We start from the raw sequence: 17245 nt of genomic DNA on the forward strand, positions 1-17245 counted from the left end.
AACTTCCCAACCACCCACCTTCTCATCGACTCCTCACCATTTGTTACGGGACTCGGTCCTGACAATACGCATACCCGATTCAATACGGTGGTCGGGCACCCCTGTCAGTCCGTGGAGGCCGCTAGAAGGTGATGACTGGCTAGCGCTTCATCAAGGTTGCAACAGTGCATGATCGTGGGTCAGCCACTCGTCAAGCAGAACTTCTCGCTAGACAAATCTGACAGCCCAGGGGCTTCCCACTTCAGCAGACAGCTGCAGTCCACCCCTTTATACCCCTTCGTCGCTCTCAGAGCCTCGTCTCAACATCACTAAAATCCAATCTCATTTCCTGGGATCGCGGGCTCGTCTCCCGAAATTGCCCTTCGACCACTCCTCCGCCTTCTCGAGTTGTCGAGTAGGTTCTAGGACATTCTAAGGCAAGCTCAACGGTACAAAGGCGTCGCGGAGGTTTGGATATCCTCATCCGACGACTCTTGTTTCGACCGATCGTCGCGAAAGAGTCACCAAATTGACGCCAATTCTTCGACCCCCAGGCCACATTGGTGGAGTCTGTTCAGAATTCCATCAACAAATTTGTGCTCATCAAACAAAAGAGAGCACTTTTCACGTCGTACGACCTTTCGAGTCACTCTATCGCATCTTTGCGTTTACACGACACGTTCAAACAACTACCAGCCCAATTGCTGTTCAAACTGAGTATTGGAAAGCTCAGTTTACCTAGAACTATCCACATTCCTCGAAACGCGATACTATGAGAAGCTGCGCAAACACGTCAATCCCCACAACTACTTCGCCTAGGCGCATAGCTATCTCACACCACACAGAATCCTACCGCGATCGAGGGGAACCAGAAGGGTTTCGGAAGGGAGGAAGGGCGTGAAGTTGAGGTGAAGAGACTGAAAGATTGAAGAGGAAGACCAAGATGGCGTACCACTACGGCGTACCTCCGACCCACTACACCAAATTCTACGACCCAGAGTCGCCATACAGCTCCAACGAGTATGTGTACCACGCGGCCTACGACCAGACACCGAAGCGATCTGGTCATGTCCGTCGTACCAGCTATTCACCACGCGAGGGTGGTTATTACAGCCCTGCTGGTGGATCTCCGCCGTGGTACGAGTCGCAAGACTACGCTACTCCGCGAAAGAATGTATATGTGAGTACCGACAATGACGGCACTCGACGTCGATATGATTTCGCAAACACCAAATACCATACACGCACAAAGAGCCAGCAGACACAGCCCATCTATCGAAATGGTGGTTCTGGGTACTACACTGAGCCGCGAGTAACACATCGAACTCCAACAAAAAGTTCGGCGAAGGCAGCTGCTGATGAGTATGTTTACCACCAACAGGAAAAGGTTTATTCAGAAGCACCTCGTCGCACCAGTACCAAGACCAGAAGGGCGTCAACAACCACCAAGCCGACTCACAAGTCCAAGCCAAGTTACACAGCTCCAGTGGCAACGGATGACGACGCAGCTCGCGCTGGCATACCTCCTGGGTATTCCATCAAGAACTGGGATCCGACTGAGCTTCCGATCATCCTTCTTGGGTCTGTCTTCGACGCCAATTCTCTTGGCAAATGGATATACGATTGGACGGTATTTCGATACACTGCGTCTCACCCATTTGCCGATGTAGCCGGCGAGATGTGGTTGCTCCTCATTAAGCTCGCTGGAAAGATGAAGCGTGCCGATGAGTGTCTACCTCGCATTCGCTCCGCGGACTCTCGCGAACTCATCACCGATTTCCTTGAGAGTGCCGATCGACTCTGGGACAAGTTCAAGGCCCTGCTCAAGGAGTGCGAGTACTACATGCTGAAGGCTGCCAAGCGAGAGGGTAGCAAGAAGATGGGGCGCAATGCTGGAACCGAGTTTGTCGATTCCATGTTCAACAAGAATCGTTACCTGGATTCGACTGAGCGACTCATGCAGAGTATGCGCACCTGGAACCATCGGTTCGATGCAAATTGCGAAGAAATTCTTCGCCGCCCATCCCTCGCTTGATTCAGGCGTCAGCCTCGTACGCGGATCGCCGTGAGTCATTATGGTGGCGATGCATCATTTGCCACCTCGGATTTCTTTATGTTTTGGGAGTCAGGCGGCGACATCGTCGATCCTGGCATCGCACACGGAATTACTGCTTGATCTGATTATTCGACAATGAGGATACGCGTGGAGGAGGCGACTATCAGGCGCCAGCTCGGGCACGCCGCTGGGAAATCGACAACATCAATCTTTTCGCGACTTTCACTCAGCGGATGTATCATATCGGGTCGATTTCAGCACGGCGTCAAGGATCGTTTCTCCATTCACTTCATGTAACATTCTCGGATGGCAAAAGTTCCGGCAAACCACGATAGAACGGTCACTACTGAGGCGAACACTATTATGGACGGTCTCATTATCGAGTCTTTTTGCTGCAGAGATACCCCTGTATCACCAAGTTTACTGGGTGGTTTTTACTTTTGCGTTGCAGGTTCATCACTTGATGGTGATGTCGGGAGAGAATACAATGTGTCCGCAAGGACTGGACTACGGATCGAGCACGATATGCGTCTGTCATTGACCGGCAGGAGTACGTGCGCTGGGAGGAAGTAGCTAGACCTTCATGCACATGATGGTAATCTGTAATATACCTACCAACAAACAACCTGGAATACCTTCCTCTTAGTCGTGCTATACTGCATCGTGCTTGACTTACTTCTCGCGCTCTGGCCTTGAGCCAGGCACTGCACTGCCATCGCCCACAGTGTGGTGCGCCGTCAGATCTGCCTGGGTCACTGCTCGCCATAGCACAGCGCCCATCGAACAGACGAGCGGCACCGCAGGCACACCACAAGTCCGCATCACAAAGGAGCTAAGCAGCGTCAACAGCAAGGACGTCGTTTGCCCCGGATCGTGGCGGGTCCAACTCATGCCTGATGGCGTGTGCCGCGGCGCCTAAATGTGATGACTACGCAAAGGCGTTCCCCTCTTCCTCCCCAAACAGGCTCTGGTTCGGCTTGAAGCACATCGATAGCAACTTGATGATGACCTCACATGCTCGATAGCTGCTTGAGCTAGGTATTCCAGCCATCGCCAGAGCAAGTTGTCTATACACGTCTTTACATTTGAAGCGGACTTCCAAGAGACGTGAGGTACCTAGTAGGCAGGTGCGCAGATGCATGGCATAACTATTGTTTTAGAGGATTGTGAGAGTTTCGACGATCGGCGTGTACTTGCATGGCTGTAAGTTCCCCATGCCCTACTTAAGCGCCCAAGCATGCTCTGTCCTACACACCAATTGCCATCATCTTGCTCGACTAGTTGTGTAGAGCACTGTGAGATCCTCAGTGTGCCAGCAAGGGTCGAGCCTCAAGCTCGACACAGCACCGCAATCGTCCCGCAGGTCTCGTCGATGATAATCCGACGAGACGCTCAGACGCGCAGAAGCAAACAAACTACCTCACAAACTGCACGTGAACCACATGGCGGAGTCTCCCATGCATCGCCTGCATGTCGCTTAGGCGAACGCCGCTGCGAACACAACGAGACCTGCATCTGACAGATCTGTCGGAAGCCCAATGGGCCAATTCTTCCCTCAATCATGGACGATAGCTACGAAAAGTGACGGGTCACGGCTCGTTGCAGGCGTTCACAGCTGTCAAATCCCACCAAACCTGTCAATTTGCTGCGAGGCTGGCTCGGTTACCAACAGGTCTACGGATATCGTGTTCCTTGACCGGTCGTGGTACGAATGGTAAGGTATGGTATCGAACGTTGGGGGCCGCGATACCTTTGCCGCCGATGGTATCCTTCCAGAAGGCACAGACTATGGTGTTGACCGGTGTGATGCTCTTACACGGCAGATATGGTTGACATACCCAATGAAGTACGGCACACGTGCGGCAGATTCGGTGCAAGCATGGGCGTAGGCGATTGCTACCCTCATCGCGGATATTTTACTTCACACCCACCCAATTGCCTAGCGTGAGGAAGAGCCAATGGCAGTAGGTCTCTAGGCGCGATGGGAACTTGCCTAGACGGGACAGGGCCTGGAGGTCGCTGATGTTGTCTTTATTCGATGGTGACAGCGAATGCTTGTGCCGTCTGGCATTTCGATATTGATGCGTCGAGACTAGGATCGAGCAAGACCCATGAGTACCTTCCATCGTCTATGTATTTGACAACGTCCGCTTTCAGATTCTAGAACAGCACTGCGAGTGACTCGGAGGCATGTCGTGCTGTTCAATACAGTCGATTCTGAAACATTGGGCTGCAGGTGTACCAAAGAGAAGCAAACCGTAAGGAATCGCTAAAGTTGCGTATATATGCATCCCCTGCAGAAACTTCATGTACACTGCAGCTGTCACTGCTGATCAACCTTGAACTGTGTCTACGCAAAATCCACTGCATGTCCGTTTCGATGCGTATCATGCTATGGAAATACATTGTGTACGTCTGCTGAGTCCGTCAGCGCGGACGGCCTAGAAAACTTTGGCTGATAATACAATTCTGCTCCATCGAAACAGAGGCAGCACATGTACCCCACAGAAGCGTGGTCGACTTCTGGATCTATTGTTTCCCGTATCCTAACGTCGTGCCCACATGCCACCGCTAATCCAACATGACCTGTACCTGGAGTTACTTAGACCGCCTTGCAGATAATTCTGTGGCCGGATGACGATCTGCCACGCCAACACATCGAACTCATACGAATCTCAATGCCATGGAATTGGCATTGATCAGGTCCAGAACGAAGCCGTAGGGGCGGACCTCCATGGCCGGTCCCTGCAGCAGCCGTTGCGGGTAGATAGCATGCAGAAAGAGCCTCGGCAGCAGTTTCCGTCCCATCGCAGAAAGCTTGCAGTAGAACACACCGATGGATGGCATCTGCTCCAGGCACCACTTTGCCTCAGACTTCAGTGTATCGAAGGGACGCAAGTCACAACGATGCAGCTGTCCAATCACAATGCGCAAGTCCTGCAGATTTGGAAACCAACTATGGTCGATGGCATCTTGGACCGAATATCTGAAGTCATCGCCGTAGAACGTCGGCTCGCTGACCTTGCAGTCGTGGCCGAGAATGACACACGTGGTATGGTTGAGGTAATGGCGAGGGACTAGGCGGATCGCGGAGAGACGTGATGTGTCCCTTGGCGGGAGGACCGCAACAGTTGTCGCCTTAGAGAAGCATGGCAATGCCTCGTCGCGTATCTGGTGGCAGACTTGAAGGAGCGCTGGAAGGTTGCCAGAGTGGTAGATGTTGACGAACACCGGTAAGGCGGAGGTCAAGTTGTTATACGCGTCGTCGGGGCCCAGCGGAAAAGGGAACTTGGGCGCAGATGGACCATACAGAGTAATCGGTGGTGAATACTCCTCAAGAGAATTTCTGCCGATGAGTAGGAGACTGTCATCGGAGAATAATTGCTCATAGATGCGGAGCCGGATTTCGATCGGTAGCTGGAGGAGATTCTTCCGTGATGACGGCGCTGCAGGTTCTGGTCTGGGCAAGTAGTGGAAAGGAGGCCTGATTCTGGTCAGTCAATCGGAAACAGGTCCTGGCTTGCTTCGAGCAACACTGGCTAAATTTTTGAGGTCGTCGAACATACCTTGGCTTGAAGCCACCACACAGCGGCGAATCAAGAAATGCAGCTCGCTTTCCGTACGGCTGCCAACGGAAGGCCATCGGTCAAAGCAGCCAAATGAAGAGGTTTAGTTGTACGTACTCGACGACAGTGTTGTGTTGAAGTTTGACAAGAATTGTCAAAGTTCAGGTTTCTCGATTCGATTTTGCCAAGTGGCACCCAGGTAACCCTTCACCTGAATTCACAGCGACCACGATCGTGCGGCAGATTTTGTGCCCTTCCCCGAGTCCTTACCGTCGCGTCTAATGAGGCTCTCTGCGACAGCTAATTAGTTTGTGCGCTGCGGCAAGTCACTCTCTCTGTTGCGTCAGATTACTCGCTCTCTTGCGTCAGATCATTCGCTTCGCTGCGTCAGATCACTCGCTCTGTAGAGTCAGATCATGGAATTCCAGTCACCTTAGTGGAGCTCTAGTGAAGTTAAGCGCATGGTTCAACGTAAAAGGAGCCGAACAGATCATTAGCTGTGATGGGCCGCAAATCGATAGTCCGAATCATGGATATCATCCGCTCCGTAAATACCTTCTAGGCTACGATACTGTCCGACATTGGTCCATTTACGAGCACCGCCCAATGCTCCCCAAAGGCTTTCGTTGAGAAGGACTGCCCTCCCTCGCCACCCGCGGCATCGTCACCACCATCTGACAGGCCCTCTGGCATAACAAAGATAGAACGACCTACCCATCAGCATCGTGCGTAAACAATATTGGGACACTCACCGTAAGCGTTTTCGTCCGTTGACAGTCGTGCCACAGCTTCTGTGACGTGCTCAGTAGAGGCGATGGGAATGCCAAGTTGCTTCAACACCGGCACCGCCTGCTCTGTCATTGGCGTCTCCACGTAGAATGGTGCTACGGCGTTGAGCCTGACATTCATCCCAGCGAGCTGTTTGCGAAGTCCACGGAGAAGTCCACGAACGCCATACTTGGTTGTCGTGTATTCGACGGAGCCTCTGCACCACAATACCCTGCGAGCGAAGCTATAAGCACGACGCTCTTGGTCGGCTCAGGCTTGGGGTTCTTGTGCAAGCCGAAACCATATCTCGCGACAAGCATCACCCCATTAAAGACACCTGTTAGGTTGACACTAATGATACGACCATTCATGTCGGCTGGCGGAGACTTCAAATTGGCCAGCTCACTTGGATCAGCCGGAGCTACGTTCGTTGGGGCGCCAAGCACGCCAGCGCAAGGGACGAAGATATCGACTTCATTCCGTGGGAAGAACTCCAGAGCCTGACGAAGCATGGCAACTTGTGATTCGAAAGATGTCACGTCGACGTGGACATATTTGATCCTAGAGGCTTAGTAGAGACCTTTACAACGAGAAGCACATACTTCGCATCACCACCCAGCTCTTTCTCAAGTGCAGCTCCCAGGTTGTCTTGAACATCGCCAACGACAATGTTGGCGCCATGCCGTGCGAACATCTTCACCATGGTCTTCCCCAACCCAGACACGCCGCCGGTAATGAGGACATTGCGGTCCTTGAGAGAAGCGAAGTTCACTTCCTTCTTGAGGTCAACTGGTCCTGTGGGAGGCATCGTGGAACAGGTATACTAGCAATGATGGGTATGTGCCGAATTGGGGTCTCGGACAAGAGTGAACGATGGGAAGGTCTAAGGTCTGTCAATGGTCGGCCCCGATATTTGCAATATCAACGTATCCAGGGAGACAGGGGACGGCAGCGTGCTGGATGGTCGCCTGACTAAGGTGTATTGATCCCATCGAACCTAGGCTCGCAGGACATTGCGGGGAAATTTAGCTCTTGTCAGGAGGAGCTCGAATGGGAGGGGGAGGTCTAGGCCAACGCCATTGTCCCGACGCCCCGTGCATGACTCGTACATCCGCGCGTTATGCGTTCTGTCTCGCAAGCCCGCATACGAGGAGCGAAGCTGTCCGAAATGGTTCTCTGGGATGCGTACTGCGCTGTGAGGTTGCTGGGAGTCCGAAAAGGCACACACCACCCCTGGCCCAGTGGAGGTCATCGGCGAGCTTGGCGCCCGCTGCTCCACCAGAACCCACAAGGCGTAAGGCAACGCGTTCTTCCTGAGTTCCAGTATTCCCTCTTCGTCACTAGTTCAACGCTCACGAAGGCTGATAGGTAAGCACAATCGAAGCCAGCGATCACCATGGAGAAGACGCAGCACTGAAGCTAATGCGTGGACTGCTGCCTCGAGCAAATGATTCCTGCGATAATGCAGATCGAGACCTCGTCAACAGCACGTATGGCTCATGGAAAACCCAAGCTTCGAGGACATCAAGACGGCGTCATTATATCCTGGCTTTGAGCTTGTCAGAAACCTCTGCAGCATCCCTCTTCGCCCACTCCCTCATGATCTTGCGCATTATCTTGCCTGACGGGTTCTTCGGCACCTCATCGACAAATTTCACGCCTCCTGTCAACCGCTTATGCCTCGCGACCTTGTCCGCCACAAACTTCTGTATATCTTCTTCCGACACCTTCGCACCACTCTGCAGTACAACATACCCACGAGGCGCCTCATCGTCGTCTACCGAGATACCACACACAGCCGCATCAGCAATGTCCGGGTGCTCTGTCAGCACACCCTCCAGCTCTGCCGGCGCTACCTGGAGACCCTTGACCTTGATCAGTTCCTTCATCCGGTCCACGATCCACCACTTCTGGCCCTGCTTGCCGTCCTCGAGAAGAGCTACGTCCCCTGATCGGAACCACCCCTGGGCATCAATTGAATCCTTCGTCGCTTGCGCATTCCGCCAGTAGCCGATCATGATCTGTGGACCCCTGAGCAGCAGCTCTCCTCTAGCGCCATCACCTGTGACTTCCTTCCCCTCCTCGTCGATGAGCTTCGCTTCCGTGTTCGGAATCAAATATCCAATGCTACCGGTGTCGTCGTAGACCATTCCCGGGACGATCATCCCAACACAGGTCGTCTCAGTCATACCCCAGCCCTGCGCTATCACGCACCCAAGCTTGCGTTTGACATCGTTCTGCATCTCGCTCTTCAGTGGCGCGGCGCCACACATGATATGTTTCACTGAGGTAAGGTCGTACTTCTTAGTCAGCTCAGTACGCTTGCTGATCTGGACGATCACAGGTGGCACAGTCTGCATATGCGTGATCTTGTACTTCTCGATATACCGTAGGTAGTCCTCGAAGACGAACTTGCCCATTAAGTAGCATGTGACGTTGAGTTTGGTGGCAATGTTGATCGTCCAGAGCTGGGAGTAGGCGTGGTAGAGCGGCAGCATGGCGAGCCAGCGCTCGTTGGGGTCTGGCTTGTTGATGGAATAGGGCGTACCGGAGTATTTATTGTAGATAGATTGGGTTGAGTTGGCGATGAGGTTGTGGTGGGAGATCATGACGCCTTTCGGCAGGCCGGTCGTGCCAGAGGAGAAATTGACGCAGCAGACTGTCTTGACTGACGCATCGCCGGAAAGAGGTTCCCATTGCCAGGCCTTGGAGGCGGCAGGGGACGCTAGCATGCTCCGCCAGTCCTTGATGCCATCTGAGGTCGTGGGCTGTTCAGTCTCAGAGAATTGGTAGACGTGAGAAAGTGGGAAGTTGGCCTGTTTCGCTGCCTTGACCGCGGTCTGGAGCAAATCCGGATGAACGAAGAGAAGAGCTGCTTCGATGGCGCCCATCTGATGAGCTACTTCGTTCACAGTATATGTCGGATTGGCGCCCGTGAAGATGCGGCCGGAGCCGCCGCTGGCGAGATATACGATGGGAACATAGAGGTGATTGGGTGTAAACACCATGATCGCCTTCTCCTTCGGTATCTGCAGGTTATCGAGGCCAACCGCAAAGCGCTTGACCCAGGAAAGCATTTGTGCCGGACTCAACGAGTGGTCCGGATTGGCGGCGTCGATCCATAGTGGCTTGTTCGACGGCTTTTCGCCCTCTGGGAACACAAATGAGAGGACGTTGCATTTTGGTATCTCCAGGTCGGGGTATGGTGACTTGTACGGCATGTTAGCGGATGGTGTTTGCGCTCTCTATGATGTTGGCCTCTAAGGGCCCAGTGTCGTCGGAGCGAGAGACCTGCACGAGAAGGCGAATCTGGCATACAGACAAGCTCTATATAGCGACACGGGTACCATGCTGACGTTAGTGTATACCTACCTTGCTAGTCCTTGAGGCGGATATACTCGGGGCCTGTCTTAACCTCGGTCACCTCAGACCCACTGTCAATCTGGGGCGTGCCAAGATCGCCCGGACTCCATGGACAAACTCGCCGAGCTACGAGAGCATAACTTGATGTCCACTTATCGACCTTCACTAGCAATCTTCGTCCTGGCCAGGCAGTGGTAAGCGGTCGTCGATAGGGCGTGCAATTGATCTTGGCCGATGGAGTTGCTCCTTCGAGCACCACGTAGTCGGAATGGCGCTCCAAAGTGCTAGCCGACTATCGTATGCTGTCCCGACTTCGAGCCAAGCTCATCCCTCCGCAAGATGTCATGCTTCGATTGGCTCACTCGAAGGTGTTTTCAGGCGGCGATAGCTTATGGGCGAATCGAATATTCCACGCACCGACCTGAGGGACACAAGGATCGGGATGCGGAGGTGCGGCCGAGTAGTAAGATTTCATGTAAGCAAGCCCCCTGAAGAAATCCTACCTAGGTAGGGTCAATACATCAAAGAAGCTTCACAGTGAGTTTGCAACGGCGAAAGACCTCAATTGTCGGCTAAGGCCATCTGCTGATCAGATGCTGCGCCAAGCAATGGTTTGCGCAGGGATTCTGCTGGCAGGGGCAGGGTGGGAGCAGGAAGGCGAATGAGCACCGAAAAGGAGCAGGTGCAGTACCTAGCATTGCATCATCTTGATACGAAACACACCATGAGATGGTCGCACCCGGCTGCTATGAGCTGAGCGTGGCGCATAACTATGCGCCAACATATGGGCGAACCATCCCCACAGCATCTTTTCCAATACGGCAAAGGCATCCAGCACATGGCCTGCACTCGACCACTTTCTGTCGTCAGTCACTCAACTCCCCGCCTCACGCTCTTCAGCTCACATCTTCACTTCACGATGTGGAGTGTCAGAGCCGGAATCATTGTCTCCGCGCTGCACTGGGAACCCCTCCGCACCAACATGGACTACACCAACGTTGCGCACAACAAAGTATGCAGGAACGAAGGCCACGCCCCATAAAGCCAGGATAATGCCAGCAGACACGATGGGCTAGAGGGGCAGTCAGAGGCAGCGTCCACAGCCAAGCCATTGTGAACACATACCGGAGTTTTGGTTGAGCTGATGCCCGAAGCGATACACTGGCCCGCAGCCTCAACACCTCGTGCCACAGCCGCATACCGAATGACTTCAACTGGTGCCTTCGCAAGCCAGCCAATCAGCCAATAGCCGAAGTTGTAGGTCAGAGCGAATTCAATCTGCTGGAAGACGTAGAGCGCCCAACCTTCACCGAAACCATCGTCAACCCAGTCCAAGGCTGGTTTCTTGGACTGGTATTTATGCTGAATGACAATTGCCCAAACCCAAATGCCGCCACTTAGAGTCATCATGCCGAGGAATCCGTATTTGGCGCGTTGATTAATGGACAGCCTCTTCCAGTCAAGAAAGGTGCCCATAACGAAAGTCGAAAGAACCTGAGCGACAGCAGTGATGAGAGAGGCAAGAGCTCGGGAGCGGACACTAAAGTACAATGTCATGTAAGAGCCGATATATGGAAGCGACCATGTCACATAACAGAGGTAGGGAATGCTGCAAAAAGTCAACAGAAGTCCAATAGACTGGGAAGAGCTACGCACATCAGCAGAAACTCTTTCCGCAGCATCAGTCTGAAAGTCGCCTTCAGCTCAACCGCGTCCGGCAGAGTTTCGAGCTGTTTGGGTCGGGTACCATCAGATCTCTGTACCTTCTTCGCGGGCGCGAGCAAGAGAGCGACACCAGGTCCGAGGCATTCTAGATACCGTCAGCACTACATTGCAGCCATGGTACGGAAACAAACGCAAAACCACGAAGACGATGTACGTCCTCCAGTCAAGTTTCCCAAGTCGTGAACCAGTGGCATTGAATCCCAGGTTGATTGCTCCGCCGAGGATTGCTCCGGAGTTCCGATAGGCCAGCCAGTAGGCCAAATACCGACCTCTGGATGCTGCACGAGGATATGAAAGCATGATACTGCCTTCTGCTGCCCAGAACCACCCCGCTGTTATACCACAAGCAGCACTGCCGACATAGATGAACCATTGTGTGCCATAGCGATTGTTCTGATATAGTGCTGCAGAATACAAGGCGTAGCCTGTCGTCCCTAGGCACATCGTCCATCGAAGACCGATGCGATTGATCAGGACAGATGAGGTAAGACAGGTGATGGTCATCAGCGAGAAAAGGACGGCGTTGCCCGCCATGACGAGGAAAGGTGTTTGCTGTCCTCCCGCGCCAACCGACTGCATGGCATTCCATAGCCCAGGTGCAGCAAATGCGCAGAGGCCGACGACAGTGGCTTGGAAGAGAACACCATATCGCCAATGCTGCCGCTTGTGCGTGTCTTGGCGATTCTCTGTGTCGCTGGCCTGCTGGTCGTCATCGACAGAGGTATCAGAGGATGCTATTGGATCAGAGACCGTCTCTGGCAAAGCCTTGGAGTCTTTAATTGATGCCATCGAAGTTGTCGCCCTCTGGAGCTGATCGATAGGAGCGTTTCGAGCAGGACGGCACGACAAAAGCACAGTTCCAAACTGCTTCTATGGATCTGTCCAGATTCACCCTTTGCACTTCTGAGAGGACTTTGTGCAGGATTTGACCATTGGACTGAGCTTTCGAGCCAGTTTTGACCATTGATTTAATCTTTCGAGCGGATGCGATACCGGGCTTGCGTGCTCACGCTGCCCAGCCATTTGAGTCTCAGGACTGTTGAGCCCGAGGATATGGCGCACACTTTAGGCTGCGACAGTGTGCCCACTGTGTCCCATGTATTATCATGTGCCGGACTGACATCGTAGTAGACCTGTTGAGGATGTATGCCAAGACGTCCAATGGCCGGGGCAACGCCGACAAGCCAGAGCAGACCGGTCCAGTCCACGCCTGAGGTTGGCTCCGACAATATGGACACCTACTTAGGTACTTACCAAGTAAGTTGGTATGCTGTTAAGTACTGTTTGTCTCGCCCTGCCTGATTGGCGGAACGGCACGAGGACTAGCGACAAAGGACTCCACTCTCGTTGCTTGACGTCTTGCGTGATTGAGAAGAAGGTGCCTAGGGGATTTCTCTATCAATCACAACATTTGTGGATAGTATTGCGTCTTACAAGCATGGACATGGGTAGCTGGGCAATGTGGGGCGTCCGTCGCATCTGTGATGCCTTGCAGAAGCGAAGACCTGGCCGGTCATCGGATTGGATCTTATACGTATAACACGAGTGGGACAGCATGTATAAACGCGCACATACGCATGGTCGCTGCGACACTTCAAAATGGCATTAGATGGTCTGGGACTGTTGGAGGAGTTTACCTTTGATGGACAGCAAGACACCATCAACTTTGGCTATCACGAATCGAACAATTTCCCACTCGCTCTGCAGACCAAGCCCGGCGTCCATTTAACGGTAGATGAAGCAATCCAGAGCATAAGAGCTCTTAGAGAGTCCGGGAAACTCGCCGAGCTACTCAAAGCTCATGGCGGTGCTGCATTGATCCGTGGTTTGCCAATCACTACACCACTCGAGTACAGCCTGGTCGCTCATGCATTCGGGCTTGCTGCCCACGAAGAAGTGGGTCGGCCACCGTTACGAACGGTGTTGGCCAAGAACGTGAAGACTGCGAACGAAGGCCCGCCCGAGCTACCAATATGGCCGCACAACGAATACGGATGGAGCACGATCAACCCGGCCTGGCTTACTTTCTGCGCACTAGAAGTGCCACAGACGTGTGGTGCAACGCCAATAACCTCTAGCATCGGCCTGATCAAGAAACTCGAGGAAGAGGCACCAGAATTCTTGAACAAACTTAGTAAGCATGGCGTACAGTATACGTACCGATATAGCAGGAAAGAAGTTGTCAGCACTGTTGGAGCTACGGTATTTGCAGCATATGGACAAGAAACCACATCCAGTGATGACGAAGCCACCATCCGGACGAAGGTGGAGAGAGAAGTGAGGCGGCATAGCAATCGCTTCGTGTGGCACGACGATGGCAGTCTAAGCGTTACACACATCGTGCCAAGTAAGGCTTCCGTGGTGGCAGGACAGAATTGCACACTGACCTCGAGCAGTCCTTCGCAAACACCTTGATACAGGCTTCACGACTTGGTTCGGGAACTTAACGTCCGCCTACGGGCGAAGCAGGCATCATGGTGCGACTGAACCTCCATATCTCGGAGACGATGGCGGCTATCACCCATTGCCACTGTACGGAAATGGTGAAGCCATCGAAACGAAATATCTTGAACTCTCTCTGAGCATTGCCGAGTCCTTGCAAGTTGATGTAGACTGGCAGAAAGGCGATGTCGTTCTCCTTGACGTAAGTTCCGTACGCAGAATGCTCAGTCATAGTCTAAGATGCGAACAGAATTACGCGGTGATGCACTCCCGAAAACCTTGGACCGGAACGCGATCTGTTCTGGCTGCACTTTGGGATGAGGGAGGCCGAATTGGAGACACCCTTGAGGGCACGGAGATTCTGAGGTCGAGCCCGAGGGAGCCAATTATCGCGGCAGCATGAGTCGCTATTCCGGAAGCTTCATAGTGAGCTTCAACCTCTGAACAAGGCCTCAGAGGTAAGACTTGGTAGGCCAAGGCTGTCTGCTGATATAGATGACGGTAAGGGATCAGCAGGGCAGTAGTAGGAGTCAAGTAGGCATCGAAATGTAACAGCAGCAAGTGAACGAAGCAAGCCTCGTTTTCGCCAGTCCACCCGAAGCATTACTATCGCGATATCCGACTCTTGTCGCTTTGAGCCTTCCACGTCGCAGCAATCAATTCCGCAGCCCGTTCTCCGATTCCATATGCTGGCATCTGCGTGTGTCCGCTATGCAGTGTTGGCATCACGGAGCAGTCTGCCACCCGCAGTCCTTCCACTCCTCTGACCTTCAAGTATGGTCCAAAACTGCCATCGGGTCACCGTCCTTGCCCATCTTCGCGGTCCCTGCAGCGTGGTAGCACGTTGTCGCATGCTGCCTAGCGTAATCTTCCCATTGCGACCGCTCGGTGTAAGTATGATGCTTTGAGCTGGGAGGCCACGAGCCTTTGATCAGGTCGCGAGTTCCCGAGCCGCGAGTCACTATTTCGTTGCCTAGTTGTAAGCCCTCGGTCATGACAAGCAGATCAAGCGGATCCGCCAGATAGTTGTGATCGATGATGGGGTTCTCGGCGGGATCCGCCGAGGCGAGCGTCACGGTCCCTTTGCTCCGCGGCGAGAAAAGCTCGGTGATCATGGCGAACGCATGCTGCTGGTTGATCGGAAAGTCGACGTATTGCTTGGGGCCTCCATACAATTCGGTGGTGAAGAACTCGATGTGCGGCTGTGAGGGGGTGAGAGCCATAGCGTCCCGGCCAGCAGGAGCTCTTCGAGTAGCAGCTTGCCAGAGTTGTGATGAAGCAAGTCTGTCATCGAGACGTGCAAAGCCGAAGGCGCCAAAAGGGAAGGTGGAGAGCACTCCCGTCTTGGTCGACTTGTAGAGCTCATACGCGTTGAGGGCAGCTTCCGGTGAATGATATACCAGATGATCGTTAGTCAGATTTGACTGGTTGACCTCGTAGAATGCAAACGTGATCAAGTGGTCAAGTAGATTCTGACCTACGCCAGGCGAGTCGACGAGAAGCGGAATGTTGTGATTCAGAAGCTCAAATCGAGGTCCGATACCACTGCGCATAAGGACAGCTGGAGTGCAATAAGCGCCGCCCGAGATGATGATCTCTTTGCTGGCATGGACAGTGCGCTTGTTCGAGCCGGCAACAGCAAGGCTAACACTCACTGCACGTGGCTTTGATCCATCAGTAGTGTCGAAGTTGATCTTGTCGACTGTTGCGTCTGTCAGAATTTCGATGTTTTCGCGGTGATTTTTGTTCGTGACGAAGTCCGCGCCGGTGCTTCGAACGCCTTTATGGTGTGTTCGAGCAGCATGACCGCAGCCATGGGCGCAATTTCCATTCGAGCAGAGATCGGGTATCATTGGCAGGCCCTGTGACTCCATGGATTGCAACATAAGTTTTGAAATAGGCGCAAGATCGTGAGGCTCTGTATTCAAATAGCCCTTCGACCCGTGAGGAGTCTTTGGGTCTGGGTGAAACCAATCCTTGTCGTTGAATTTCTCTGCCTGCGCGTCGTATTAGTCTATCGCCAACTCAGGAGGCGAGCCACTCACTCTTCGCATGTACTCGAACATTTCATCCCCCGACCAACCCGGTAGGCTATCAGAACTGTTAGTTCGGACCCATGTCTCTTTATAAAAGTACAACGTACTCCCAGTCATCATAATCTTGCTTAGTGCCCTTTACCACGAGCGTCCCATTGACTCCCGAGCTACCTCCAAGGAACCGACCTCTACTGAGCTTGACCTGGCGGCCATCGACGCCCTTCATGGGCTTCGACACGAGATTCCAGTCATTCTCTGTGTCAAAGTTCTTGGACCAGCCGCCCACCATATGCACGTTCTCCAGGTCTTTGTTGTGTGCACCGGCTTCAATGAGCAGTATTCTGGCATCTGAGAAATACTCGGCTAGACGGCCAGCGACCACACATCCTGATGTGCCTCCTCCGCTATCGGGCGATCAGTACTTCGTCAGAGTGCTGTACTGCAGGACTTACCAGATGATGAAGTCATACTCATCCTGTTGAATCAGTCGACCTGGGGACATCTGGACTGCTTCTGCAACTCGCCTATAGTCGTGACACGAATGACAAACGTGTTTGTGTGGGCACGCTCTGGGTATGAGTTTGTGACTTTGAGGGGTAGGTCGGATTTATACTTTCTATAGTTCATTATTCCCCGGACAGTATGGAATAATTCCATGCCACGTTGCAATCGACAACCTGACTGCATGTCGAGGGTGATATGCTTCGACCCATGGCTTCTTGCCATATGATACTCACTGTTCACATTCCGCACGCATACGCACTGCCAACTCCGTCAGCTTACATTAACAGTTTGTCTGTATTTAGACAACATCTCAATGGCAAGAGTCGTTCAGTAACCTCCCTTGCTCGTCCATGTTCGATACTGGTGCCGGCAGACGTCTCAATCGGGCAATTCTGGGCCATGTACACTAGTCGACAGGTTGCCTAGTCCTGAGGGCGAGCGGAAGAAGCTACCCAACGCAGCGGAATTCGTTCCAGCTGACATGTAACGGTCTTTATGGCCAGTGTTTCGGCATGTCGTGTCGATTGCATTCCTACTCCTGAGGTCATGGGGAATTGTACGGTGGTCGCCCCGGAACGTTCTCACGAGCAGACTCAATGTGTTGAGCGAAACAGAGCACGGGACGCGGCCATGGACAACGCGTCTCAGGAATCGCATGGTCTATTCCTGTCTTATAAGGACTGGCAAGAGCCCCGATTAATGGCCAGGATCGGCTATCGCAGTAAGCATCGCTGGCCATTTTCGGCTTGCCCAGGTGTCTTCGAGTCAAGGGAAGCAGGACGGAGCTCAGAAAAGTCCTACAAAGT

General features: G+C 53.1%; 7 protein-coding genes across 7 annotated transcripts; 2 read left to right on the forward strand and 5 right to left on the reverse strand.

Moving 5' to 3' along the window:
* Positions 1–922: 922 nt before the first annotated feature.
* Positions 923–2014, forward strand: AB675_12019 (uncharacterized protein; the record flags this gene model as incomplete). The annotated part of the gene is made up of 1 exon (XM_018140915.1): positions 923–2014. The coding sequence occupies one exon, from the start codon at positions 923–925 to the stop codon at positions 2012–2014; it is 1092 nt and encodes a 363-aa protein (XP_017998254.1).
* A 2685-nt stretch (positions 2015–4699) lies between these two features.
* Positions 4700–5678, reverse strand: AB675_12020 (uncharacterized protein; the record flags this gene model as incomplete). Its single annotated transcript, XM_018140917.1, has 2 exons — positions 4700–5519; positions 5602–5678. The coding sequence occupies 2 exons, from the start codon at positions 5676–5678 to the stop codon at positions 4700–4702; spliced, it is 897 nt and encodes a 298-aa protein (XP_017998247.1).
* Positions 5679–6159: 481 nt separating this feature from the next.
* Positions 6160–7177, reverse strand: AB675_12021 (5'-hydroxyaverantin dehydrogenase; the record flags this gene model as incomplete). The annotated part of the gene is made up of 4 exons (XM_018140918.1): positions 6160–6311; positions 6354–6499; positions 6553–6930; positions 6972–7177. 4 exons carry the CDS (start codon positions 7175–7177, stop codon positions 6160–6162), a joined length of 882 nt encoding a protein of 293 aa, XP_017998374.1.
* A 730-nt stretch (positions 7178–7907) lies between these two features.
* On the reverse strand, positions 7908–9590 carry AB675_12022 (putative acyl-coenzyme A synthetase; the record flags this gene model as incomplete). Its single annotated transcript, XM_018140919.1, has 1 exon — positions 7908–9590. One exon carries the CDS (start codon positions 9588–9590, stop codon positions 7908–7910), a length of 1683 nt encoding a protein of 560 aa, XP_017998302.1.
* Positions 9591–10633: 1043 nt separating this feature from the next.
* AB675_12023 (UNC93-like protein 2) lies at positions 10634–12246 on the reverse strand (the record flags this gene model as incomplete). Its single annotated transcript, XM_018140920.1, has 4 exons — positions 10634–10804; positions 10858–11341; positions 11389–11542; positions 11589–12246. The coding sequence occupies 4 exons, from the start codon at positions 12244–12246 to the stop codon at positions 10634–10636; spliced, it is 1467 nt and encodes a 488-aa protein (XP_017998219.1).
* An 810-nt stretch (positions 12247–13056) lies between these two features.
* AB675_12024 (Clavaminate synthase-like protein) lies at positions 13057–14302 on the forward strand (the record flags this gene model as incomplete). The annotated part of the gene is made up of 3 exons (XM_018140921.1): positions 13057–13804; positions 13854–14101; positions 14150–14302. The coding sequence occupies 3 exons, from the start codon at positions 13057–13059 to the stop codon at positions 14300–14302; spliced, it is 1149 nt and encodes a 382-aa protein (XP_017998344.1).
* A 367-nt stretch (positions 14303–14669) lies between these two features.
* On the reverse strand, positions 14670–16437 carry AB675_12025 (L-sorbose 1-dehydrogenase; the record flags this gene model as incomplete). The annotated part of the gene is made up of 4 exons (XM_018140922.1): positions 14670–15896; positions 15945–15990; positions 16043–16339; positions 16388–16437. The coding sequence occupies 4 exons, from the start codon at positions 16435–16437 to the stop codon at positions 14670–14672; spliced, it is 1620 nt and encodes a 539-aa protein (XP_017998268.1).
* Positions 16438–17245: the final 808 nt, after the last annotated feature.

This window comes from Cyphellophora attinorum, assembly GCF_001299255.1.
Source record: "Cyphellophora attinorum strain CBS 131958 chromosome Unknown Contig19, whole genome shotgun sequence".
Lineage (NCBI taxonomy): Eukaryota > Fungi > Ascomycota > Eurotiomycetes > Chaetothyriales > Cyphellophoraceae > Cyphellophora > Cyphellophora attinorum.